The sequence below is a fragment of the Rhinolophus hipposideros genome (genome assembly GCF_964194185.1).
Source record: "Rhinolophus hipposideros genome assembly, chromosome: 9".
NCBI classification, from domain to species: domain Eukaryota; kingdom Metazoa; phylum Chordata; class Mammalia; order Chiroptera; family Rhinolophidae; genus Rhinolophus; species Rhinolophus hipposideros.
The window spans coordinates 11,888,109-11,915,744 of record NC_138055.1 but is presented as its reverse complement, the minus strand read 5'-3'; the positions used below and the strand labels follow the sequence as shown (position 1 = coordinate 11,915,744).

Below are 27,636 nucleotides of genomic sequence, written 5' to 3'. Positions count from 1 at the left end.
TCCCCCTTTCCGTTCAGAGTCCATCCCTGCTCTTTCCCTCCCACACAAGGGAGTCCATCACGTCCTTCTGAATGGACTTCCAGCCTCCCTGTCCTGAAGACGAGAGGGAGGCGCCGAGAGGCCTCTCAGGGTACGGAGGGAGTGGGCCACCGGGGCGGGAGTACGGCAGTGGAGGGGGCCTGGAGGGAAAACCCCGAGGGGGAGAAAGCAGAGCGGCAGGGACAGAAACAGCACGCAGACGGATGGACAACTCCGGGAGACCGGAGCTCCGGCGCGCGATCCAGCTCCCGGGTTTTTCCTCTGCTCGGTCCCAGGGCTTCTGGGGTCCCCTTCCCCCCGGGTCCCCACCTCTTCCGAGCCCGGTGGGCTGCGGGGTCTCTGCCTCTCCTTCACGCGCCTCTCTCTTAGCCCTTGGACTCAAGATGAGCCCACCCAAGTTCTTGGAAGGTGCAGGGAAGGTTGCAAAAGCAGAGATAAAGTGCGATGGTGGGGCTGCGAAGGGGGTGCCTGAGAAAAGGACGCCGCGCTGGGCTGCGGCGCTGACCCCACTCCCCCGAGGTCAGGAGGCGAGCCCCAGGGCTCTGGAGGTACCGCCCCTTGCTCCGCTCCGGACCTGGCTCCTACCTAGGTCGCCGGACTCTCGGCCCTTAGCTAGACTCAGCTGGGACCCTTCTCCCATCCCCGCCCTTCCCTCCAGCTCTTTAAGCAAAGACCCCCACCTCCTTCCACCACCACCGGCTGCCCCGCAGCTCTGGAGTGCTGTTTACCTACTCAGTGGCAGACCGAGCCTAGGAGTATGCGAAAAGGAGGTAGCGGTTTTCACAGCAGCGTCCCCGGCGAAGAAGTAAAAAAAAAAAAAAAAAAAAAAAAAAAAAAAAAAAAAAAAAAGCGTTTCCTTTGGAGCTTTGGGATAAGTTAACTGCGAAGCTAGCTAGGGTCCTGCTGTCTTATCTCTGCGGTAATGAGTTTCACTCTGCACGTTTACAAGGATTGGAGATCGTATCTCGTGTTGATGCCATTACAGTGTCCGAAAAGAACATTATATGATAAAATATTATCTAATATCCTAGAGACCATTAGAGTGTCAAAGTTTAATGCCAAGCCTTTTAGCTGGAATGCTGCTTCGTTCTTCCTCTGATGTTCAGCCCTGCTCTAGAACGCGCTGAAAACAAGAGGATCGTTTTCATTTTTTGCGGGCAGACTGTCCTTCCTTCCTATTCTCTTCGTCCCCCCTACTCCAACCGCCACCCAGAACCGGGTAAAGTTAAAGGAAGAATTTGGGCTTTCTTTTTATTCATTGCTTTGATTCACTTCATTAGTGGTGCAAAATGCATTATTACAATATATTGGCATGTTAATAAGGGTATGGTGATTGAGGAAGGGAAGGAAGACCTGAAATTTACAAGCCAAGGGAAATAATGGAATAACATCAGAAACTAAAAGATAAGCAAGTGGAAAAGAAATATCTCCAATGCAATTACCCAAGTGTAGAGCATTCTCCAGATTGGATTTTAGAAAGAAAAATGTGACCATAGTGGGGTGGGGGGGGTGAGGGGGGCATTATTCATTCTGGTCAGTAAGGTACATGAAGACCTATTTATTTCATTATTGGGGGATTTCACAAAAATTGCTTGCATGCGTTAATAAGCACCTTAAATGTGTCAAAGCTGAGCTCTATCAATTCAATATCGCAGTGTTATAAAGACAGTATATCTAATGTTCTAAATGATAGGAATGTTATCAGACTGAAATAATTACACAAACTGCACCCTCTTGTTATTTAATACGGCAAGCCCCACCCAAGCCCCACATTTAAAGAATTTTGTTGTCCCACCAATAGGTAAGCTGTACTTGCCTATGAATTAGAGTCCTTTGACACAAACCAGGATATGTCTTAAGTTTCGGCTGTGACATAATACTGTATGAGGAATGCAGAATAAAGTAAGGTGATATATCCATTGTTTCTAAAGAATCTAAACTGCTTCTGCTAAGAACTGAGAAGTGAAAAAATATTGAGCTCTCTAAACCAACTGTTATCTATTTATCTCCACAGGGTTATTGTACCTGTCACAGGAGATTCAGAAAGGTCTCTTTAATCAGGGTCAAGGAGACCTAATCCTAAGAAACCTGTCTTAAAATCGCCACTAGGGGGCCCTAAAGGCATCTCAAAGAGGGAGCAAGGAAACGTGCTCGGACCTCCGCTTCTCCCAGTCGCATTTTCTGTGCACCTGAAGGAACTGGGATCTAAAGTTAAGAGCAAGGTGCAAAGTCTGGAGGCTAGTCGGGCTGTATGCTTTAAAAAAGACCAGAGTCCCATTTTAATTCATAAGTCAGGAACTTAGTTTCCCAACTCTTCTCTCGCCTCCAAAACACCACAACAGAAAGGAATTTCGCACTCAGAGATGAAGGTGGTCTGCTACTCTTACCATCTTAAAGTCAACCCAATTATTTTTATTATTGCAGATAGAACCCCTTTCTAAGATTATAGGGCTGTTTGTTGAATCTTTTCAATGTTCTTCAAGTGCTAAGTAGCAAGATGAATCCTCACAGGGGTGATACGAAAAATATTTGCCAACCCCCTTATAGGAATTCAAGTCAGCCATCAGGGAACTAGCACACTTGGTAGGACAGGTATTAATTTTTTAGTGCTGGGTTGCAGTGAAATGGTGAGGGTGGTTTGGGGGGTGGATCATAGTGGCAAGTGGGGTGATGAGGCTGGAGTTGTGGTGAGGGAAGGGGAACGTACTACGGGGACACTTAACCAGCCAGTGTGAAGGTTTTCAACATTTTAACAAGTGATGGTATGTTTTTCAAAACACCTGAGTAATATCAGGCCTGATCATGCATAAAACTAACCGACATTGTTTGTAGACTTTTAATATCTAGCAACCAAATTTTCAGGGCTTCCAAATCCTTAGCAGTTACATATCTTTATCTTCCCCACATCCTACCAGTAAATAAGGTTAAGATGTCCTTTAAGAGCATCAAGAATGAAGCAGCTCTCAGGCTACACAGACATCCAAAAGCCTAATTATCCTTCAACCAATGTTGAAGAAATGTCTCCAAAAGATGTCCTATCTAGACATATTTCAAGTGAAAATTCAAGTGCCAGCCATGAAACATTCCTCTGTCATTCAGGCCAATAATCAGAAGATATTCCTGAGCAAAGCAAAATGCCTTCATCTGAGCTAAGCAGGGAAGAAGCCACTGGATAGCTGAAGAATTAAAGAAAATGTTGCAAAAGCCACCAAATTAACCCTACTAGAAGTGTGATCAGAACAGAATTTAACTAAAAACAAAGTGAGTCTAGAACTGAGACAAGAGACGAGGAATGAGGACAAAGTCTTAGTGGAATGAGAAACAGTTTATGTTCCCATCATCATGTTCATGAAGCAGGCAAGATACAGGTGTTCTCAAAATAGCGTTATTAACTTTCAGAAGACTTGCCACTGCAAACCTCAGAACCAGCTAATTAGAACAAATTTGGCTTTAAATGGAGACTCCCATTGTCTTTAGGAAAGAGTATATTCACTCACTGAGTATGAAAGTCTGTCAGAATAAAACAACCTGTCAGGTATATGGATCCCTGATCACCTTATGATAAAAGGCTTACCTGGGGACCCATAGGCCTTCTGGAGACCGGAAGGAAAAATCAGTGTTGATGAAGTTAATGTAAAGGGCAGAGCAAGCTTTCCTCCTGAGGTGCTGGAAACCATGAAGAAAAAGGAGACCTCAAGCTTAGTGGACCACAAGCCTCAGGACAAAAATGAAAGAGAAAAAAAATCAGACATCAGTAAAAGACATCAAAGTCCTGAAATAAAGAGGGTGGCTTATACCTTTTGGAGCTCTTAAGCGAAAGACCCTGTTTAAATGGCAGTCATAGTTATGTGGGTATGTTTTATCACTTCTTGCTTTCCCCCCCCATCTCTATGGAAGGGACCCATAGAACAGGACATCTGAAACCTGATGTGCATTCAGATCCCCTGGGAATCTTGTTCAAATGCAGATACTGACTCAGTAGGCCTGCGGTGGGTACCCAGATCCTGCTTTTGAACAGGTTCCCGACTTGGACCTCTGACTGCACTGAATAGCAGGGATGTAGAGGACATTTGTTGGTAGTCAACAACATCCTATTCTCCCACTCCTGTTCCAAAGAATATGGTGTTAGTAGGAATCCCCAAAAAGTATACCCTGAGACAGAGTTGGTGGGCAAGAAACTTATTAGGGAAGTAATTCCAGGAAGCACAGTGAGAGGGTGAGGAAATGAAACAGGAAAGGGAGGAAGGCCAATAAGGGGTGAGTTAATAAAAGGTCAATGGGTATTCGGTGCTGATCAGGACCCTCTGAGAGACTGTAGAATGGCATTGTCCCAAACAACTTTGTGTGATGGAAATGTTAACTATGTTTGCGTGGTCCAGTATCGTAGCCACTTACCACATGTGATTGGTGTGCTTCAAACGAGGTTCATGTGACTCAGCAACTGAATTTTTTATTTTATGTAATGTCGATTGATTTAAATTTAAGAAGCCAATGTGGCTACTGGCTGCTGTGTTGGAATGTACAGATGTAGAACAGAACTCAGAATTGTCCCACTAATGGCCAGGAAACCTAGAAGATTATTTTTCCACCAGATCCCGTCAGTTGTCGAGGGTTTCTCCTGGGAATTAGTCAGATCCTAGCACTTTCATCGTGTTCTTCTGACCAGAGAATACCCATAGCAGAGAGGAACCATTGCTTAAGGGAAGAACCCTTCAGTGTATGTGTCAACTATCCATCAGAGATGGAAGTGGTCACTAAGGTGGGTCTAGGGGACATGAGCAAGGTCCTGATAGCATTTACTAAAAGAACCCAGATTTTATTTTGACCTACCTCCAGTTCTAGGAGCAGACCCTGAATAACATAAGCTAAACAGTGCGTTCCATATGCCTGACCACCATCATTGGTGCAAGACTGAGTAGATAACCTCGGCTGGTTCAATCAAGGTGACTCTTAGGACTCTTGTTTGGAATGCTGGACTACTAAACGTGTTCTTTCTCTTCTGGACCATGTGATCTATAGATACAGACATTAGTACTTCTGCAGCCATTTTGCTGCTCCAAACGATAAGACTGACACTGAGACTAGCACGGCACAGAGAGACAGAAAACCTAACCTGTATCAGGATTGCTTTGAGCCCCAAGTACAGAACACCCAGGCAATAGGACCTTAAGCAATAATCACACATAATAGTCTCAAGAAATCGCAAGTAGGCAAGGCCAAGTTTGATGCAGTAGCTCAATGGTTTTGTCAAGGACCCAAGATCATTTTGTCTAGTCTGCTGCTCTGCCATCCTCTGCATATTGGATTTATGTGTGGCCTTATGCTCACAAAACGGCTGTGATAGCTCCAAACATCATGTTCTCAAACCTACATCCGAAGCAGAAAGACTACTAGATTTCCCTGTTAGGATGGACTTTGGCTAGTCATAATTCACCTTCTGGAAATGGAACATTGTTAGATTTTATTAACAAAGAAGAATTACAGGAGGCGGCCCTTGGGTATCAACTAATAATGCCTATTCTAGGACACTTGATAACACCATTGAAACACCAAAAAGGACCAACCCGGAAATTTATCCTATCTCTGAACTACTTTATGTAAGCCAATAAATCTAACTATTGTGTAAGTTTTAATTGAGGTTTCCCTTACATGCATCCTCAAAACATCCTAAGCAATATAGATAAACACTCAGACCCAGCAATTCTAATCCTCCCTACTCCTGGATGCAATGACAGCTGATCCTGGAAGGATACAAAAAGCTCCCTCTCTCCCAGAGAGTGAAATTCGATGTGGAAATCATTTGCTATTTTCTGCTTGGTATGAACAGATACCTAGGTACCCCATGAGAATCAACCTGCTGCTCCCACACTGCACCCAACACCCATCACATATGGTTGGTCTGCCCAACTACAACTTTCCTCTGCCCGAGGATCCATTCATCATTCTAATCCCCTGCTGAGTCTGGAGTCAAATCCTGAGACCCAGGCTCCTTGGTTGTTTGTTTAACCATCCTCACCCCTAGCGTATAGTTTCTTCCAGGATTTCTATCATGGGAGATGGAGCCTGCCTCCAGAACCTTTGTTTTGACCTTTGCAGATCTTCATTCCAAAAGAACCCGGCTTGAGAACTGCCTGTAACAGCTCCTTTCTCCAAGGGCAACTGGACCTTTGGCTTTTATTTCTGTATGTTTGGACTTGATTGTGCTGTGGTCACAGAATGTGGGGATTTGGGTTGATGACCCCTGTGCGGTGGGGGCAAATCACTGTGTCCCAGTTAGACTCCTAAACCCAAGCTTCAAATTGGTCTCTGCTCTCTAATAGGAGATTATGGGCTGCCTGGAAGCCTGAGAAGGGCTGTTAGAAACAGCCCTTTATTTATCTAGTCCTGCTAGAAAGTCAGGAATTTCTCATCTTACACATTATTTTCAAAAAGGAAAAACTGCTCACTTAAAAAGATTTAAAAAATATAAGCTGACTGTTTAGAATCATGTGGCCCATGGTTTACTGGGTAGCTACTATTCAGACATAATTCCTGTGCTATGCGTTCTGTGGGATGGGTGTACTGGAGAGAGTGGGATGAATGAAATGTGGAGGTGGTTCTTATGCTTGAGAATCTCCAAATCCAATTCAGGAGACAAAGCATTTCCTTTGAAGAGTTAAATGACTGCAAACATTAGATAAATACAAAGAGTTGTCTTTGAGTCTTCTTAAAGGGTGCAGTAAGGATTAGCAGTGCTATGAATCTGGCAGAGAGATGACCGTGGTCCATCTTGGCTTTGAAAGATTTCTAAAAGCAGGCGGTTCTTGTTGGGCTTTGAAGATCTGGTTGTTAGGTAAAAGGAAAGAGATTCAAGCTTTGAGAAACAACAAAGATGTTAAACAGGAGGTGTGACTGGTTAAAGTGACACGTTTATTACCGGGATCAGAGACTGGAAAACTAATTTGGGTCTAGACGTATGTGACAAATCGTATCTGAATCCCCACTGTGTGTCAGTTACTGTGCTGAACATTGAGGATTTTAATAAAATCCTTGTTCTTTTAGTTACTGAGAGCCAAGTGGGTAAAGGAAAAAAACATTAAAACGTGATGGATTACATTCTTAGCTTGTCATTGACTTCATCTACTGATTTTCCTCAGTCTCCAGGCTTCCTCCAAATCTACTCCCTCTGCTTCATCCAAACTGTTACTACCTTGGCTCAAAACTTTATCTCTCACCTGGAATCTTGCAAAACCCACGTGGCTATCTTCAAACCTTTCCCCATTCCTACATGCTAATCAAATGACCTCCACAAAGTAAACCTGAGCATAGTTCTTACTAACGCTTTACTTCTGTCTTATTTATTCTAATTCCTTCAAAAAATATCTATAATTCTAGTTTGCCACCTTTTTGTGCAGATCCGGGGTACCAGCCCCAGACTGAAAAGGATAGGATTTCTCCATGGCCTGTCAAAGTGAGTCCAGAGCTTCACTTGAAAGCTTCCCGTGAAGTATCGATCCTGAAGTATTCATCGGGTTTGAGTAGAAAGGAAGAAACCAGGGACAATACAAAACAAAACACTTGAGTAATGATTTTTCTATGGATTTGCGATCCATTAGGCTCTATTCAAAACACTTTCATGCATTAGCTCATTTAGTCAGACTAAACCCTCTGAGGTAGTTACTATTATTATCATGCCAGTTTACAGATAACTAGGACATAAAAAAGTCAGATACTGTAACTATGTGAGGTGATGGATGTTAACTAGGCTTGTTGTGGTTATCATTTCACAATATATACAAACATCGAATCATTATGTGTACACCTGAAATTAACATAGTGGTACCATATTTCCCCAAAAATAAGGTCTAGTCAGACAATCAGCTCTAATGCGTCTTTTGGAGCAAAAATTAATATAAGACCCGATATTATATTATATTATATTATAGACTCGGTCTTATAGTAAAATAAGATCGGTCTTCTATTAATTTTTGCTCTAAAAGATGAATTAGAGCTGATTGTCTAGCTAGGTCTTATTTTCGGGGAAACACGGTATATGTCAAGTATAGCTCAACAATAAAAAATTTTAAAAAGTCAGATAATTTACCAAAGGTCACAGTCAGTAATAGCAGGTCTGGATCCCCCCCACACAGTTATTTCTGAAGCACCAGGCCATATTGCCTCTGTGAAGTGTGAGCACTAGAACAAATGAAGGAATTCGAACAAAAACTCAGAGATGAGTTTGGAGGTACATCTCTGAGCGGCTAGCACTGAGCTGCAGGGGCTGCTCACAACCTTGCCGGACGGCTGGGGAGGGAGCAGGTAAAGATCCAGGCTAGCTCCCTGTACTCTCTGTCTATCTGTGTCATCACTATAGCTGTCATTCACCATCCCATTGTCTTAACCCCTAATCACTTCTGAGGGGGCTCCCTAGTTAGCACCTAGCACTGATCCACACATTTCCTTATGTTCCACTCTGCTCTTCACTGCTTCACTGTAGATTTAAATTTTTATGCTTATATTACATGTTTTTGTTTTCCTTACAATTCTTACTGATGTCACCTGTCCTCCTTTGATTTCACTTTCTTTGTCTTGACATGTTGGCCACTCAGCTCCAGTTCTAGAGATGTCAAGCAGATTCTCAAGTATTGCTTTATTTCCTAGGGTCGATCATTTTGAGAGACTTCCTCTTTCTCATGTCTTTAGCATGTGCTTCCCTTCCCCTAGCTCTGCAGTTGTTTTGGTCGGCTTCATCTGCTGGTGGTTTCCTGCTCATTCATCTCAAATGAGAGCCAGTGCCTCTACACCCCACGTTTACCGACGTGCTGCGAGTGGATTTCCCTTAGCTCAGTTCTCAGGGTGGTAGTTCTGAACCGTTTTCCAGATCTATAGCTGGGCAGAGATTGATATGCACAGAGAGCTCCTGGCCCAAGCGCCCCTCCCTGGCTGACTTGTGTCACGTGCTGCTTGCTGGGCTGAGAATATATCTTCTCTTTCCCTGCCACCTGACTCTCTGATACTCTGAACAAGAGGAAAGTGCAAAACTACAATTCCCTGTTCTTTCTCTCGCTGTACTTCCCACTGCTACATTACCTGGGAAGACTACACCTTTCAGACTCTGCTTAGTGGAGACCTAGAGTTTCTCAAGCAGAGGCAGGTGGTGGAAGTGCTGCTGAAGGGACTATCTATGAATTTCAAGCTTTCACTGATTCAGTGGGCCCCATAAAGGTGGCCCCTGACTGTGAGCTTCTCCATCCCCGCCAGCAGCTATGTAATTGGTAGAAATAATAACTCAGTCAACAAGCCCTGTTGTAAGATGTGATGTTATGGGGATGTAAGAAGTTGTGAAAACAAGGTGTGATCAGCCAGCTATTTCATGTTCATGAGGGAGAAGGCTCGTTCTGGGGCCTTTGCTTAGGAGTGTCACTGTCTGAAGGATTTGCTTGCTGCTGTAATTTTAGTGGAAATTTCCAACTTCCCAATGGAAGCAGCCTGTGGTTGAATGAGAATGCGGAATTCAAGTACTGCTTCTTCTGTTGGGAACAAGCATCCACTTCAAGAGCATAAGAAGATGTAGAGGTCAGATTAGCCAAATCAAAGCCACCAGATTAGCCTAACCAAATTGTTGCTTTGAATTTACCCTCGCATTGAGGCTAATGGGGTATTGAGTTAACTCTTTCCTGCCCAATATAGATAAAGTACATGCTGAAAGCTAGTGGAAAATGTCTCCAATGGAGACATTAGATTTTATTTCGATATGCACGTGTTCAGCCAGGTTTTTTCAGGGCCCCTTCTTCTAGTCTTGTGCCCAAAGTGAATAGAACAGACCTGTTCCTTCTCTCATGGAGGGAATCATCTAGTTGGAAAGACAACATTAAGCAAACAAACACAAATGCATACATAATTGTTAATTAAGGAAATGGTACAAAGGAAAGAAGGAAGTATAATGGAAAAGGGACCAAAGTTAGAGCTCAGGATGCTCTTTCCTAGGAATGGACATTTAGGCTGAGATCTGAGGCAGGAATAATTGATGAGGCAGGAGGATGTAGCATGTTTGAGGGATTAAAGGAGGCCAGTGTATCTGGAGCTTAATAAGTAGAAGAGAGAGTCTTGAAGAATAGGATACGAACAGCTGTTGAGGGTATTTAGGGGAATCAACAAGAGATGAATAAATGGATTGCTGAGTAGCAGTGTGGTCCCTTGAACTTAGCATGAATTAATGCTTATCCAAGTCAGCACAATTCTGGGACTTTGTCCAACAATATTCTATCACTCTGTTTGTCTTCTAGTTTTGCCACTGTTAAAGAGATTCGGAGAAACCCAGCTTTATCCTTCATGGTGGTCTTCCCGGTCCCCTTACCGCTGCATTTCTCTAATCCATGCTGAAGACCTACACAACCCTTTTATGTAGCCTATTCTTAAATCACATTCTAGGACCACCTTATTCAAAGCAGGGAACTGTCGATGCTTCCTTGACTCTCCATTGAGTTGGTTTGGATGTTCTCTCTCATCCCATCCCGTTCCCTCTCCCTCCAGTGGAAAAGGGATGGTCTTTCAGTGATTAGCGCTTTGCTGGCACTGCCTCCAATAAGGTGCTTGGCCCTGAGTTTCCATTTTTAGGAACTCATGCCCCAGCTACCGTTTAGAATAAAAGGTTATTCTTATTGTATGAACCACTGGCCCTTTTTTATCCAAAACATTTACCTGGGCTCTTCATTCTGGAAAGCCCTAACTGTTACACAAATAGCACTTACATATGACACCTTTAATCCTTCCAATAAAATCTCTGGAGGTGTTTCTTTGAGTTAATCTAATCTCTTCCAGTTGTACTTGGAACTAATTTCCTACTGTTTAGACCTTGGTAGAAACCAGATGATTTGGTCACAACTCTCCCTGTGGAGACAATATTCAAGTTACAAAAAAATAATTAAATCACTCTGTTCAGCTTCCCTTTTGCCAGACTAAATTAAGTCCCTTAAACTCTTTTTTATTTTTATTTTTTGATCACATATGTAGATCTTGCTTACTTGAAGGTCTTTCAAGGGCAAGTCTTATGATTTACCGGGGTAAAAGCTTTCCAAAACAATAACAGGCGCCAGGACAATACCTTGCAACTTTATAGCACTTAACTTTTTCCCCCATGCTTTTTCTGCACATGCATTATCTTATTTTGTCCACTTAATGACTCTGTGAATTAGGGAAGGTGATGTTATTATATCCCTGGGGAAAAAAATAAACATAACTTAGCCTTGATTCACTCTGGTAGAAATTCAGGAGCAAGTGGGACCAACAGGAGGCTTTGACCACGTCACTGCAATCTCCCTCAGAATCCTTCACTGCTGTGCTCCTCTGTGGAACACGTGTGCCTCTTATCAAAGGTCACCCAAGGACAATACTAGCCAACCTTTGTGGATTACGAGGTGATCAGAAGGTACTGGGTAGCTAGAAAATGTGACAAATATCCAAATATCTATTACAGGGCAGATATGCCCTCTCTGTTCTCTCTGGCAGCTAAGGCATGAGCATGTGACCTAGACTGAGCCAATCAAATGTCCCCATCAAGGACTTTGACATCTGAGAGAACAAAGCAGACATCTAGGTCAGCTGGAGATTGCTCCTGGTTGCCCTCTTAGAATTGAAAATCCGGGGTGGCAGCAGTGGTTTTCCAGGGATGACAGTACCCATAGTGGCATCCGAACTCTACTCTTTCTGAGGCACGGCCTTGATTATGGTTTTGCTTTCTTAGCTTCCCTTCTGAACCTGTTTCTCCATCCTGTTCATAAACTCCGTGAACTATGCAGTACCTTCCAATAAAATAATTTTCTATCTGACGTTTGCGACACTCATTGGCAAGAAAGTAATGCTAACAAGTAGGTTGTGGGCAATAATAAACCAGTAGGGAAAAGGGAATAATCTATAATTGTTTCTGGATTAATTAGGGCTATGGGAATTTGGCAGATTAAGGTGTATGGTAGGTAGTCTTTTATGTTCCTGAACCCAGTTCCAACATGTGGGGGTATGCGGGGGGAGGGCCTTTCCCCCACACCACCACGCATGTCTCCAACACCAGCTGGGTGCCCATTCAACTCAATTCTGACACTATCCAACCAGAGATAGCATCAGATTCCACGTTAAGGGCGCAGTCCTACAAAACTGCCATTCCCCCGACATGCCACACTTCAGATGCCAGTCAAAAGCCCAGATGGTTGCCTGTACTTCCGACCAACTGGCTATAAATGAGAGGTCCTCATTTATAAGATCCCATCCTTCCTTGCTAGTCTAGCTCACAGAACTCAGGAAACTAGTTTACTTCCTAGATGACCAGCTCATTATAAGAGGATATCACCCAGGAACAGCCAGATGGAGGAGATGCACTGGGCCAGGTGTGAGGAAAGGATGCAAAGCTTCCACGCCCTCTCCAAGGGCACCCCTTTCCCAGCACCTCCACGTGTTCACCAACCTGGAAGCCCTCAGAACCCCATCCTTGGGAAATTTATGGAGGCTTCATTACTTAGGCATAGTTGATTAAATCACTGGCCTTTAGCAATTGATTCACCCTTCAGCTCCTCTCTCCTCCCTGGAGCTCAAGGAGGGAATGAAAGTTCCAACCCCTAATCACAGGGTTGGTTCTCCTAGCAATCAGCCCCCATCCTTAGGTGTGAGGTCCAAAAGTCACCTCACTGACAAAAAAGAGACCCCTTTATGGCTGTCGTCACTTAGGAAATTCCAGGGGTATTTGGATCTCTGTGCCAGAAACAAGGACAAAGACCAAATATATATCTCTTGTTATAAATCACAATATGACAGATAGTCATACAGTTAACTAAAGCAATACACTGGATCAATGCAGTGCCCATTGAAGGTATAGAGAGTGTTCATTGCCATGGAACAGTGAATAACAGGCTGTTATTGAAGTAGCCTGAGGTGCTTTGTTTAAGTAGGAACAAGAGCCTGAAGTTTCATTTGTTTGTTTGTTTGTTTTAACCTTCTTGTGGGATACAGAAGGGCATGCCAATACAAGTCTTCTGGTTTATCAAAGATACTGTTCAAGTATTTTTAGCCTTTATAAAGCGAGGACAACCACTGTATATAGTATTAATACGTTAAGCAGCACATACTTAAAATAACATAGACAATCGCAGCTTCTTCAGAGGTGAAAAGTAACTTACCCAGGCAGCTGAAACCATCAGAAGTCAGTGTTTTAAAGACTCCTTTGTTAAGAAAATATATTTGCATGCACAGCACCATTAATGCAAAATTATATCTGATTTTCTACAGCTGAAGTAAGAGTGAACATTTATCTTTTTTTGTGTGTGCATGAGATTTCTTTCATCAGAGGTTAGAAGGGTCTGCAGCTTCAAGCTAAGCAATAAAATCCTGTCAGTTAGTAGTGAGGGAGGAAGAATAGGCTGAAAAGCTTAAAGCTTAAAGTATGGAAAAGAAAAGGGCCTGAAATTTTTTTAAATAATTATTGTATGAACATGTCATATTTTGTATTTACAAGAGCGTGAGGAATTCATGGAGCACAGGTGGTAATGTAAAGAAATAGAATGACATCCTCAGATTTCTAAAATTTTGGCTCAACACTCAGAAACCAGGGACTTTCAGTGACTGGAGTTAAATAATCTCTTATCTATTGCATCTGAAAACCAAAAGCAAATTTTTATCCTGTGGATTGCGAGAGCAATGTTTGTTGTATTCACAGCATTACCAAATGTCTTTTGTGTAAGTTAGGTTATTGTTAAGAAAATAGTGGGCCCTCAAGAGTTGGGATATGTGGGCAGAGTTGAGATGGGGATCTATGAGAAGATTTGGAACTCCCAACCCTCAGTAATTCTCCTACTGAACCCCAGAAATAGCAGCCCTACTTCCCTATGTTTGATGAGGCCCATTTTTTGTTGCTTGACGATAACTTTCTTGTCTAAGGGCATTATCCTTGAAGAAGAAGCTAGTTCTATGCATGGATTCCATACTGATATATAGACTCATACCCCAGTATTCCTTGAGCTGGGAGTCCAATTAAAAACTTGAGCCTTGGTGGAAAAGGATCAGCCACAAAATAATTTTGATACAGGTTTACATGCTGGAAACTCTGAATTCAGTGTGTTAGCTCAAACAGTTGGAATTAGTTCTGATTGATGGCTGATTGATGGGTTGATTGAAATGTACTCACACACACACACACACACTCACACACAGTGCCCCCCTTCCCCGTGCGCCCAAATGGTCTTGAAAACACAAATGATTATAGGAACACTTGCCCAAATTCCAAGTATACTTAACCCTTTAAGTTTGCAGCTCTTCTCTCTACATCTATGACGTCATGGCATTTTCCAATAGCAGAGGGGTAACTATTTGAGTTTGGCATATGGTGGTTGTGCACAGATGCGTAAGCCAGGACTCTTCCTCTGTGGTGGTACTCATGGGTGTTGCTGTAGGATGGTAGAGGAGGGCAACCCTACAGTGGACAGGGCTTTCAGCAGAACATTTGTGGACCATTCTTAGTTGTATGAGGAAGGGTTGAACTGCAATGTTAGTGGAGAGCAGTCTTTTTTTTTTTCATGTAAGAAGAAGGGGTTATGAGGCTTTTGCATACCCAAAGGGATAGACTGCAGGGGACTTAAATTTAATTGGATCTATCTTATTTTACTTTATTTTAGTTTTTGACTATTATGGTGAAATTCCCCATTATAAGGACCTTGGTGGGCTACAGTCCCACCCTCAAGAAGCAAACTATTAGGAGATATTTCGTCTCTCTGACAGCTAAGATAATGACCATTGATCCAGGTTGACTAGTAAGAAGGTGCAGAAACCAAGGAAGGCAGATTCAGTTGTTCAGTTGTTCAATTGTTCTACCCAGACTCACTCTGAAATACGTTCCTGCCGGTGGTCTCAGATCCTTAGGCCCCTTTTTTCCCTGCCAGTGTTTAGTTTGAAGTTCACTGGCATTCTCAGCCATACTGTACACCGCCTTATTTTCTTTCCAGAATACCCTCTGCTCATCTTCACCAGAAAAGGTTTCTGCTGTTTACAACCAAACCCTGCCTGATATAACTACTCACGGCACGATGCATGGCACATAATAGCCGACCAATAAGTGGTAGTGACTGCTGTTTTACTTAACCTTTATGATTTATTATTTATTTATTTATTTATTTATTTATTTATTTATTTGGGGGAATATTGGGGGACAGTGTGTTTTTCCAGGGCCCATCAGCTCCAAGAGATTGTCCTTCAATCTAGTTGTGGAGGGCACAGTTCAGCTCCAAGTCCAGTTGCCATTTTCGATCGTAGTTTCAGGGGGCGCAGCCCACCATCCCCTGCGGAAATTGAACCAGCAGCCTTGTTGTGAAGAGCTCGCGCTCTAACCCACTGAGCCCTCTGCCCCCCCCCCCCACAATCTTTATGATTTTATTAACTGATAGCAAAAGCCCTTACGTCTCTTTCTAGCAAGTGCAATTATGTTTAGTCTGTTCTGGAATAATTTTTGCATCTGCTTAATCATTCTAGTTGTCTCTCTCTGGAAGCTTTCTTGCCCCTCTCTGTCAGTCTGTGAGATTAACAAAATTGAGTGGTCGTTCTTTTAGTGAAACCCGAGGTTTCAGGACTACCCAGTAATAGCTAGTGAGATTGATATTTTGGCGCCAGATTTTTGCCTGGATAGTGTAAACTGATCTACCTTTAGCTCTAACATCCAGAAATTCTACTTAAAATTGCAAAAATCATTTTGCTTAAGACTTGAACGAGTAATAATATATTTTTTTAAAAGATCACATCGCATTTTATTTTTGTCTGTTAAGGATGTGTGTGCTTAGTTGCTTAATTGGTTAACTTATGAGAACTAATTCAGACAAGTCGTGATTGGTCTAGCGGTATACAAAAATCATTGTTTAAGGGGGAGATATTCCTTAAATTATGTGAGCAAGAACCTGACTGAAAAACTTTAATGACCATCATGGAAAAACCACTGTTGAGCCAAGTGCCTAATCTGGTGGTAAGGCCCCTAAAAAAACTCTAGTCTAGTTCCAATAGACACGCTATTATTTGTACTGTGCAAAGCGTTGCCCTGAGCAGGAAATGCGCTATTACTTGGGCTTTCAAAAGGCATGATGGCGATTGACAGTGTGAATCTCTAACTCTGCACTTCTCTCTTCCAGCCCCTCCTGCACCTCCGGAATGCCTCCACGATTTATCCTGTCGCCTTTTTCAGGTAATCGCTTGCTACTTGATTTCCCAGAGAATCTATCGGGGAGAAGAAAAGTGGGGCTCTTACTGCTGTGGTTATTTCATTTGTTTGGGGTTTACTTTCATGAGAGGCATAAATGTTTGACTGTCTCTTATGGGTTCCTGGACTCAATTCCAATTCGTGAGGGTGGGGGATGAGATGGAGCTTCCAGGAATTCAATTCAACTCAATCAGGATGCCATATACTTGGAGATAGCATAAAATCCCACAGGCTAAGGGCTCAGTCCTACCAGACAGCCCTTCCCCCACTTCAGACGCTAATCACAAGGCCAGGTTGCCATCACCTGTCCTTCTGACAACCTGGCTATGGAGCAGAGCTTCCCACAAACCCCTCCTTGGGTTTGATTAATTTGCTAGAGCAGCTCATAGAACTCAGAGAAACATTTTACTTCCTAGATGACCAGTGTATTATAAAAGGACATGACTCAGGAACAGCCAGATGGAAGAGATGCACTGGGCCAGGTGTGGGTAAAGGGTTCAGAGCTTCCATGCCCTCTCCAGGGGTGCCCCTCTCCCAGTACCTCCATGTGTTCACCAACATGGAAATTCTCCAAACCCCATCCTGTCAGGATTTTAGGCATGGTTAATTTAATCAGCCAGCCCCTCTTTCTTCTCCAGAGAGGTTGGGTGTGGGACTGAAGGTTCTAACCCCTAATCTCCCTGATCACGTGGTTGGTTCAACCTTAGGTGTGAGGTCGGACAGTCATCTCATAAACATAACAAAAGACACAATTATGACTCTCACTTAGAAAATTAGGAGGGTTTTACCAGCTCCCTGTGGGGAAACTGGGAGGAAGACCAAATATGTATTTCTTATTATAAGTCACAATATCACTCCACCCAAAGTCACTAAATTTGTAGTGTAACTGACTCTTCCGGGCGGTGGGGGTGGGGGGGGCTGGCTCTTAAGGAAAGTTTGGAGTACCCATTATTCATTTCATGTTTTTGGTCAGTGGCAATAAATGCAAGTCCTGCAGGAAATAGCCAAAGTCAGTGTTTCCAAGACAGTTGCCTTATCACCTCTAGCCCAGAACACCAGCTCTTTGTTAAATATTTATTTATAAAACATTCCTAGGCTACTCTGTACCGCTCCACCGAAGTGATGCCAGGAGGCCTGATTATTCTCTACTTTCTAAAGCAAAGGAACCAGTCTGCAAACTGCTCATATGCTGGTTGTGCAATAATTCCACAGGACATGGGCCATGTTCATGGGCAAAGCCACCCTCACTTCATCCTTGCAAGCAAAGCCCCTAGTTCCAGGGGAACATTCTAATTAATCTCAATCTACTAATTGAAGCACACGCCCCTGGCCAGAAATTGGTGTAGATAGGACTTAATGCAGTTCTGGCGAATGTGATCTGAGAAATAAATGTTGCAGCTTTGGGGGATAGTTTACATTGCTGACAAAAAGGGACACAGTGGAAGAGCTGGCCCCTTTCCTTCCTGTGGACATTGCAGGGAAGGCCGTCCTATGACCATGACTTCCCCAGGGACAAAGCTAACCCCGTAGTACAGTGGAAAATGAGATGAAGTCCTGGAAATAATAATACTGGAAACAAGACAACGAGCACATGTCTGTGTTTGTAATGTTACCGATACAGTTCGGGGTGCTTTACATCCTGTGCGTTGAGAAGTTTTGCTGTTAAGAAAGAGAGAAATAGAGCCATAGTTTGAGCATCAAGGGAGGATTTCATCAATGTTACTCATAAGGTTTTCTCAGCACTAGCCCAATAGCCACAAAATTTTAAAACGTGTCAATCCTCAGGCCTCGGAGCATCTACTCCAAGCAACACTGTGTTCTCAGAACCTGGCCTCAGTCTGTACTCATTGTACAGCTGCCAGAGGCCATAGGAGAGAATCAGTGGGAGCTGAGGGCACGAGTGTGGACACAGCAGGGGAAATCTTCCTTGGTGAAGCCTTGCTAAGATGACAAGCATTTTGTTCAAGGAGAACACAATTCAAATTATTCTGAATTTAAACTCCGTCAAAGAAATTTCCCATCACGTGGTTAATTTGGGCACTACCCATGTGTTGTATCTGGGGGAGAAGGATTGATCTCTGTTCAATGTCCCTTCTCTAAGAGTAAGCAGTTCAGATATATTTGCCTTCTTGGCAAGTTTAGAAACACTCAGTCACTCTTCAAACCCTCCAGTAAAGTTTCTGATGTGATTTCCTCCTGGAAAATGGCTCTGGCTAAAGTCAATTGGCCTCCATCTTGCTGGATCCCATGCTCATTTTACATGACCTCGTCCCAGGGGGGATGGTGTCTACTGTGCTTACTTAAGTATTCTTGGTACTCAGAATACTGGCTGGCACATAGGAAGTGCTCAGTACATATTGGTGAATGAATGAATGAATACCAGGAGTGCCCAAAAAATTGTACATGTTTTAAGAGATGTCATCTATGTATGTATTACTTTTCGAAGTTGAATTGAATTACAATAGCAATGTGTAGTATGACCTTCACTCAAAAGATGGTGTTAATCAACATTATACTACCTTTTTAATACAGTATTTTCGTGTATACATTTGTTTGGCATCCTCTGTGTGTGTTCCATATCACATGATGTGTTGGTTGAGGGCAGAGTCAGGTCTAGAACTCAGATTCCAGAGGTCTTGCTATTAAAACATACCCTGGCAGAGCTGTAAACAGTAAGACTGGGGTGTATAACATCTACGTTTTCTAAAGAATGAAACCTAAAAAAAACCACCTTTGCTTCCTTGTTTTTATAAACAACTAATTCCAGAAGTACATTGAGCCTACAAGTCACTTTCCCTTTTTTAACATTCTTCCCAACAAATTTTCTTGCCCAGCAAGCAGGTACATGATGAAATGTTTTCAGAAATTTTCTCACATAGGCATCAGTTTTATTCTGAGTTCCACACCTTCCCTCAACTTCCTCAATAATGCTCTGAAAGAACAGTTGAGCCCTGAAAAATATTTTTTAAACATCTTTTTAAAATTTTTTCATTAGGGAATATTGGGGAACAGTGTTTTTCTCCAGGGCCCATCAGTTCCAAGTCATTGTCCTTCAGTCTAGTTGTGGAGGGCGCAGCTCAGCTCCACGTCCAGTCACTGTTTTCAATCATTAGTTGCAGGGGGCACAGCCCACCATCCCATGCGGGAATTGAACCGGCAACCTTGTTGTTCAGAGCTCGCGCTCTAATCAACTGAGCCATCCGGCCGCCCCAAGCCCTGAAATTTTGCCAAGGGGACGGGGGAGAAATCTGTCTTAAAGCTTCCTTATCAATCACAGAAACTGCCAACTAATTGTTACAATGTACCAAATAGCCAAAAGTGATGAGTATCTTTTGTAGAGGTGGCTTCAACAGCCATCCTGGGTGGGCCAGAAGATCCAGTAGGAAGTTTCTGCTGTTCTCACCACGGCAAGCAACATGCCACGTCCCTTCTAACTTCACCACGTAGGCAGCAAATCAGGTGTTTGAAGGTTTTTGTGTTTCTTATATTTTCCACTGAACCTTGTGAAATCTCAGACAGAAATAAAGGCAATAGACTTCATAGCTTCCTTTGAAGGGAATGGCCTCATGCCCTTGCCAGTCTTGATGGGAAAAACAAATGTTAGCTTATTCGAAAGAATGGCTATGCTTGGCTATCCTCTTTTTGTGAAGGTGCCATCCTAGTGGCAGTAGCCAAAGAAGAACTGGGAAGGGTATTTACTCAGAGCATCCAGAGGCAAAGTAGATAGAGAGGGCTTCTGAATGTCAGTCAAGGTCATAGTTTAGTAAGAGGGATGCCGCATTAGGCCTTCAAGATGAACCAAGGCCATCAACAGGAAAAAGAATGGTGGGGTTGGAAGCCCAGGGGATTGGGTCCAGGTTGGAATACAATGTGCTGGGTGGATCTTGGAAAGAGGGTCAGAACTAGGTGACACTCAGTATCGAGTTGCAGGTTGATGAATCAGGGAGACATCTTGAAACATTGACAATATGCTTTTATGCAGCCAGCCCAACGTTGCCCACTCACCTTTGCAGGCTTCACTTCACTACAGAACCAGCAAAGGAAGACAGTCTGGTAACTGTTCCAGTGATGTGTCCTGGTTGTTTTTGGAATAAAACAAAAAGTCTGCCTGATACTCACCAGTGACATTTTACCTTTTTGGGGTTATTTTCTCTCTGAAGGACAAATATACCCTCAAACACATTTCGGCCAATTCTTCCAATTTTCTCTATTCTGTAGACACTATGATAACTGTGTAGCAGCCAGACGTGGATATAACAAAGTCTGAAATTTAGGGTAACAAAGTAGGACATTCCAAAATCAGGCATCTTCTGAATTAATAACCTATTTTGGGTGATGCTTTTTTTTTTTTATAGTGACCTCTGTAAGCTAATCTTGTACTTTTTATAATAAAGTTGGGGCTTTGGTGAACACTGAACATTCATATTTCCTATAGATTAATACAGCCTTTGGCCTTGAGGTTCCCAAGGAAGAGGGAAAACACAAGAGTTCCCACCATGATGATGGACCAGGCACTTAGGAGAAGTTAAAGGGTGCTATATGTGAGGGTTTAGCTAGATGTGCCTGGTTTCTTAGTCACGCCAGGGAAGGTGACACAGAGTGATGAGAGAGAAATTAATTTCACTTGGGGTGGGGGTTTGGGGCATCTCCTAGTGCTGAAGGAAGGAGGAGTCTTCATACTCAAGTTTTCCAATCCACAGTGACCACCCCAGTGCTCAGGTTCCCGACAAAAGTGTGGGGTACAGCTTTGGCAATTTTTGAGATGGCAATACAAAGATATCCAAGTAGATTGTCGCTTTCAAAGAGTTCCATGAGCAGGTAGTCAACCCCTGGCACAAGGTGGGGCTCAAAAGTAGGATGTTTAGTTCTTCAAGGACAAGGACTGTGTTTAATTCATCTCAGAATTCCCAGGGAATGTTTGTGAGCAGACAAGTGAGTGAATGGCAGGGAGATGGTCCATAGCAGGCCATGCCCCCATCAGAGGTTAGGAATGTGATACTACGCATATTCTTAGAACAGAAGCCTATTACAGGGGACGAAGGGTGGCTGTAGTATCTCAATGTAAGGTCACTCCATGGGGAATATAGCTTAAGAATAGGACTGGAGCCCAGCTATCTGACAGAAACCACTAGTCCAATTCAGACATGCAGCAAAAGGGCCTGAGGTCAAGTTCCAGACTAGAGTGCCCAGCAGGCTCCTGAGAGCTGGACCACAGGTGAGCCTCAAGAGGCGGCAGGTGTGGGAAAGGGGGCAAGGTCCCCGAGGCTGGATGGACCCTCCCCCGGCATGAGGAGAAAACTTCTGGTTAGTGCTGGGATAGGTCTGTGTCTTTCTCTTTCCTAACACTTTTTTTTAACTCTCTATTTCTTTCTCCTCAATCATAATTTCCAACCACTAAGATTGCTCTTCGATATTTTCTGTTCAAACAACCCAAAAACCTATGAGCTGAAGTCTTCTAAAGGCTACATACAGGCCTGATGTCAGAAACACACCAGCACAGCCCTACCGGTTGTTAAAACACTGACATATGCAGCACTGCTCAGCAAGCAGCTGCTGTGCTGAGACCCCTGCGTGCCCCTGCCGATATCCTGGCCACCCCAGCTTCTCCCCTAAAGACGACGGCCCTTTCGTAATCCAGCAACTTCCTGGCACAGCAGAGTCTGAATCCGTTCTGGGGTTAAGGGGCTGTGCCCTGTAGATTATTATAGGTTTCGAATATCATCCTTAGATATACTCGTATTCACCCCCGAGGTAAAGCTAACCACAAGATCACCAGTGGATTGAGGGTGTGTGAGAGAGATTTTAAAGTAAGAAGTCTTACGGGGGGGCGGTTGGTAAATAGAGGTAAGCTACTCAGTTGTTATTGTCTCTACACCCTGAAAATCCAGATTAGTCCAACAAGGAGCCAATCCGAGGACTCAGCCTTATCTGAACAGCCTCACGCACTGACCACCTCTCGTCCTTCTTCTCTTAGAGCTGCTTGTTACCCAAGAACTCAAAGAAAAACAGATCTGCGTCTTGGGCCAGAGCATGTGCTGCAATAGGGGCTGCATTCTGGAATGTGAAAGGTTTCTTATATGGAGTAACAAACCAAACACAGTGTGGGAGGTATATTTTTGTTTTTTGTTTTTGTTCTGATTTCCCCTCCCTCTGGTTATGGGCTCACTTTTCAGAGTACCCTGCTCACCCACCCTTGCAGGTGGACACATGTCTCTATCGAGGTCAATCAGATCTTCTCTTGAGGGAATGGGTGGTCCTAAAATGAATCTGATTCTGTCCCCTAGCAAGTATTGTGTCCCTGTTCCCAAAATTCACCTGTTGAGATTTATCCAGCTTCCTGGCTGTTCAGTTCTATCTCTGATTTCCTGAGTGACCTCATTGTCCTTCTCACAAAACTCCCTTCCGTACTTCTGTTGCTCGCAGCTTGAGAATCCTGACCAATATACCCCAATAGTAATGAACCCGGAGGCCAACCGAGTCCGGGGCTCGTGCTGCCTGCACCGCTCAGCCAATAGACCGACACAGGAGTTGGGTCATAGAATAAGCGTTTATTACCAGAGTATCGGTGGTCTGAGAAGGCAGCCAGTTAACACCTCCAAAAACTGCCTTAATATTCTCAGACTAGCCTGGGATATTTAAGGGAAAGTCTGGACATTCCTCCAGAGGCCACGTAAGGGTTCCTCCCTCTGGCGATGTGCCTTTCCAGCATGGTTGTCTACTCAGGAACAGTGATGACAGTAACTTGGAAAGAATGCTAGACCGTAGAGATTGTGATCACAAGCAAGGGGTATTGTGATCATAAGGAAGGGGTTCTGTGATCATAAGCAAGGGGTACTGTGATCACAAGCAAGGGGTTCTGTGATCATAAGCAAGGGGTACTGTGATCATAAGCAAGGGGTTCTGTGATCACAAGCAAGGGGTTCTGTGATCATAAGCAAGCACAAGTTTCAGGGTAATTATCTAAAGCAGGGAACTGGGCAAGGTATATTTCAAGCTCAAACCGTAAGGAGTGGGTTTTCAATTATAAACTCTAGGGTAGGGAGAGGGGAGGCCAGGGACATTGCAAGGCTTCTTTTGTGGGGGTCCCAACCGGGCCCTGCCTCAGTAAAAAAATAAATCTGCAGGAAAATGCATAAGTGGGCTATCATTGAAAGCCATGCAGGCAATTATTTTACACTGTGTAGATGCAGAGACTTCGGACCAGTCAGTATTGTTAGTTGAATTTGAACTTCGGAGACCATGAAAATGAGGTTTCTGCATGCAAAATACTGTCAGCTGAACATTTCTTAAACACAGTTACACTTAAAATTAGCTTGACTTTTATTCCGTGTTGCCATTGTCTTTGTGTCACTTCGGCAGAACCTTAGGAAAAGAACAAAAAGGGGGTTTGATTGAAGGGCTGAACGTAGATAGATGGAGCCACAGTGAGCCAGCCCGTGTCTGACACCCTTTCAGGGAATTCTAGCTATTTAGTAATTCATCTCCTGCAGGAATGATTTCCTTCAAGCTTTTCTCTAATCCTCGGAAGAATTTTGGGGCGACAGGCACCTTCTGAGCTAACTCTAGGGGCTCAAATCTGGGAAGAAAAGTCTTGGGAACAGCAGTGGGAGAAATTAGCAAGGGTGAATAACTCAAGTTTACAAAACAGTAAATGGAGAATTCAGGGTTTTAGGATGCTGATCATTTATTTTGACAGGTGTAGTTTATCTCTGCTCATTTATAATAATTATGCATTGTGCAGACTCATTATCCTGCCCCCCGTCTGTCTCAGTGCTGAGAGCAGTTAAAAGTAAATTTGGCAAGTTTGGGGGGGGAGTGAGATAATGGGTGTTAATGATCAAATGGGAAATGTATACTTGAGCCACTTCCTGTGAGGGTGACACACTGATCATTGAAAGGATGAAGTCAGGTTTCGAAATGACATTTCTAAACCCTCGGTATTTTTCCTCCCATCAATGCTTTGTTGGGAGTAAATACATTCAAAGACTCACATTCCCACTTCTTGTTACTCTCCTGTCTCCTAGGAACATAGGATCTTTTGGATTCAGGGTTCAGAATGATACTGGTTTGGGGATGAGATCAATTGAGAGCTTTAGAAGATCCTGAAATGTTTATTATTTTGGCCGGAGAATCTGGGGAGGCAATATAATTTATTGGTTAATTAGGCGGGCTTTGGAGCCAGAGAAGTTCTAAGCTCTGCTACTTCGTAAATGCGTTACCTACAACTTAGTTCTGTTTTCAGGAACATTGGATAATGACAATACCTACCTCAAAGGTTTGTTAGGAGGATTTAATTTGTTAATATACGTAACAGTGCTGAGAACAGCGCCTGTCACATATTAAACACTGTGTATATGTTGATGATTACTTTGTAGGAGGGAGGAAGTCACATTATCTACCTTACAGATGATGTTGTGAGGATTAAATAATATAATTCATAAAGTGCTTTCAATAAAAATTAGTTATTTTTATTAGTATTAAAATGCTGAATTCAGATTTTTGAATGCAAACTTCACATTATTACACATAGCATGTTGTACAGTTAGTTCAATAAGCATATTCTGAGCGTCCACTCATGGCAGAGTCCTAGGAATACACACGTGAATTAGATCATGATCCTCACCCTCAGAAAGGGAAGGGGAAATACAAAAGCAAATGTGTTATTAGAGCTAGAAGAGAAGCCGAGAGACTCTCCACTCCACACAGACTGAAGATAAAATATCGTGAATTGTCTCTTTGGGAAGACCAGTTCAAAAGGCTGTTCTCCAAGAATCCTTAGAACCATTCAGATAACTGGATCCCTTTCCCCACCTTTCACCTGAATCTCTCTTCCCACGCATGAGGTCCTTGACACAGATGATGAGTATCCGGCTGCCTTGTGGACATATGCTCTGGTTTTACTTTCACTTTTATTGACTCAGGACTGCCATTTGCCCCCAGGGTGGTTGTGTTCAAATAAATAAATGGTGCTCCGTGTTCTGGATGACTTGGTGCAGAACTTGAACAGCTGTATGGGACAACCCGTGAATCTCCACTTTCTAACTACTTTGTTAAGACATCTCAACTCCGGGGAGCTCTGCAAACTGAGATCTCCTTTAGAATTTAGCTTATGGACCACCACTGCTCAAGGGAAGCTAAAAAAACAATATGGCAAATTTTACATTGTTTTTTAAAGAGAGGAAACAAGAAGCGAGTGATAGAGGGGAAGATTTTGCAAAGAGGCTAGATATTGGAACTGTTGATCCTCTGGTCTCATCCATCCATGCTTGTAGGACGGGATCACTTCACACTTATGCCCAAATTACAGTGACTCTGAAGCTCTCCATGATTTCTCTTCTCACAGAGGAATATAGGTCATGTGGGGGGGGGAATCCTTAAAAGGGTTATCTTCTTCTGCTCCAGCTCTCATCATTCATCTCTACCACCCTGCCATCTGCTTTACAGATCCCACAGCTGTCACCATTCCACCTACCCATCATGAGGACACCTAGGTCTATGCAAGGGTGGAGTGACCTAGTACTTTCCAAACTGCCAGGTCTTGGGGTGTGAGCTTCTGGAAGAGATGGGCAGAGACATATCATGATGTCACCCCCCACAGTACTTAAGGAGGCCCTCAGGAATCTGTGAGCTCTTGGTATAATGGTCTCCCCACAACTATCCACTGGGCTAATTCCTAAAGGGAGTCCATAATGAAAATTGATCACTCACCTTCCTCTATAAGACCCCCAGCACAGGTTCTGCTATGCTTTCCATCCCTTATTACCTCAGTGACCACCACATTCTGAAGCCTCTCTGGCCATCCCTCGTCTCCTGGTGTATCCCCGAATTGTCCTGCACATTCCCTAACTTGACCCAATTTCACACCCCTTCCTGTTCCCTTTCACTTTATTCCCTGTGTTGAAAAAAAAATCGACATCTGTTACCCCTTCTCTGTGTGTCCCCTTCCCCTCATTACTGTAGTACCACCTCCCTGGTAACCCTAGCAAGAGCCAGTTGTTATTCTCACTCTTCAAGGATCGCCGAGCTAGGAGACAAGGTATAAGTCTTTGGGATTTCTCATTGTCTCTTCCAGACAACAGCGTCCCTCCATTCTGAAGCACAGCCGTGGACCAAGGCAAGTCAAGTCCTTGCGTTCATGGAGGGGAGTGGTGACAAGAAAACAAATATCTGTACAACATGTTGGCTGGTGATAAATACTATAGAAAAATAAAACAGGGGATGGGGAAGAAACAGCGGTGATAGGATCCTAAGAGAAAGCTGGTCTGACAGGACGTGAACTGTGCAGATTGTCTGAGGGAGGGACAGTGTGCAAAGACTCTGCAGGCAACAGCTAGGTAAATGATCCTTCCGACATCCAGGCCTCCGATCCTGGATTTCCAGACCCTCTCACTTCAAATAATTTATTCCTCCACCAAATCTCACGCATCTTTTCACACAATTATACCCTGTGCTATGTCTCTAGCAATAGCCGAACCGTCTTCAAATTCTTGATGTAAGCGCTCATTGGTAACCACTTTCTGTTTTTCCAGTTCATTTACTTGACTCCCGCCCCCCCTCACCCCCCCACACTTCCCCGACCTCATTAAGGTCTCTACTGCAAATTCTGTTTTGTTCTCTATCATGTCCCTCTTCACTCAGCAATGAATATAGGTTATATATATATATATATATATATATATATATATATATATCCTATATATATGTATATATACACCCTGCTTTCCGTGCCTCTCATGTCACTTCTGCCGAACCAGCATGTCAGACCCCAACACCGCTCTCCATGAACTCTGCTTCTCAATCTGAGAAGCAGAACATGGAGATAGAAGAATGCACCTCGCGGCTGATGATCTCACTTCCGATTATGACAAGTCATGGGCAAGACTTTAGCACTCCCTGACAGTGCTAGTCCACTCATTCTCTTACCTTTAAGACTGCTATTTCATAATGTCCCCTCCCTCCTCCAACTTCCAGCACTGCTCCAGCCTCTTCAGCCTAGCTGAGGACCTCATCTCTCCTCTCACTGAGATGATGAAATCAGGAGTAAAAGAACTGCCTCTTCTCGCCGCTTCCTAATCTGCCCATCAACCTTCATCACTTTCTCTATAACTCTGCCATCTCTGCTGAGACAATGACAAATCGCCCCAGCTCCTGAGGCAGGCCCGTCCTTGTGGTTCTGCATTGGGTCCCATCCCGCCCCATTATTCGCAGACTTTGCTGCTCCTTTACGTATCCCATCTAGTTCTTGCATTAACTTCTGCCTTTGTACTGATGCATTTCCAGAAGTATATACACATGTGGGAAACACCTAAGATATTTGAACAAAACTAAAGAAGGCTTCGTTTTCCATCTCCAGCCTGAGTAATTTCTTCACTCTCCTTGAAAGTAAAACTTGTAAC

At 43.5% G+C, this 27,636-nt stretch overlaps 1 protein-coding gene across 1 annotated transcript in view; it reads left to right on the top strand.

Annotated features, from left to right (window-relative positions):
* The window catches only part of LOC308502259 (uncharacterized protein), a gene marked incomplete at its 5' end in the record, with an annotated part of 61,097 nt that overhangs the window by 576 nt on the left and 32,885 nt on the right, over positions 1–27,636 (top strand). The window contains one exon of the mRNA XM_081059777.1: positions 16,173–16,225. Within this exon, the coding sequence (XP_080915903.1) occupies positions 16,173–16,225 (53 nt within the window). The remainder of the gene's footprint in view (positions 1–16,172; positions 16,226–27,636) is intronic.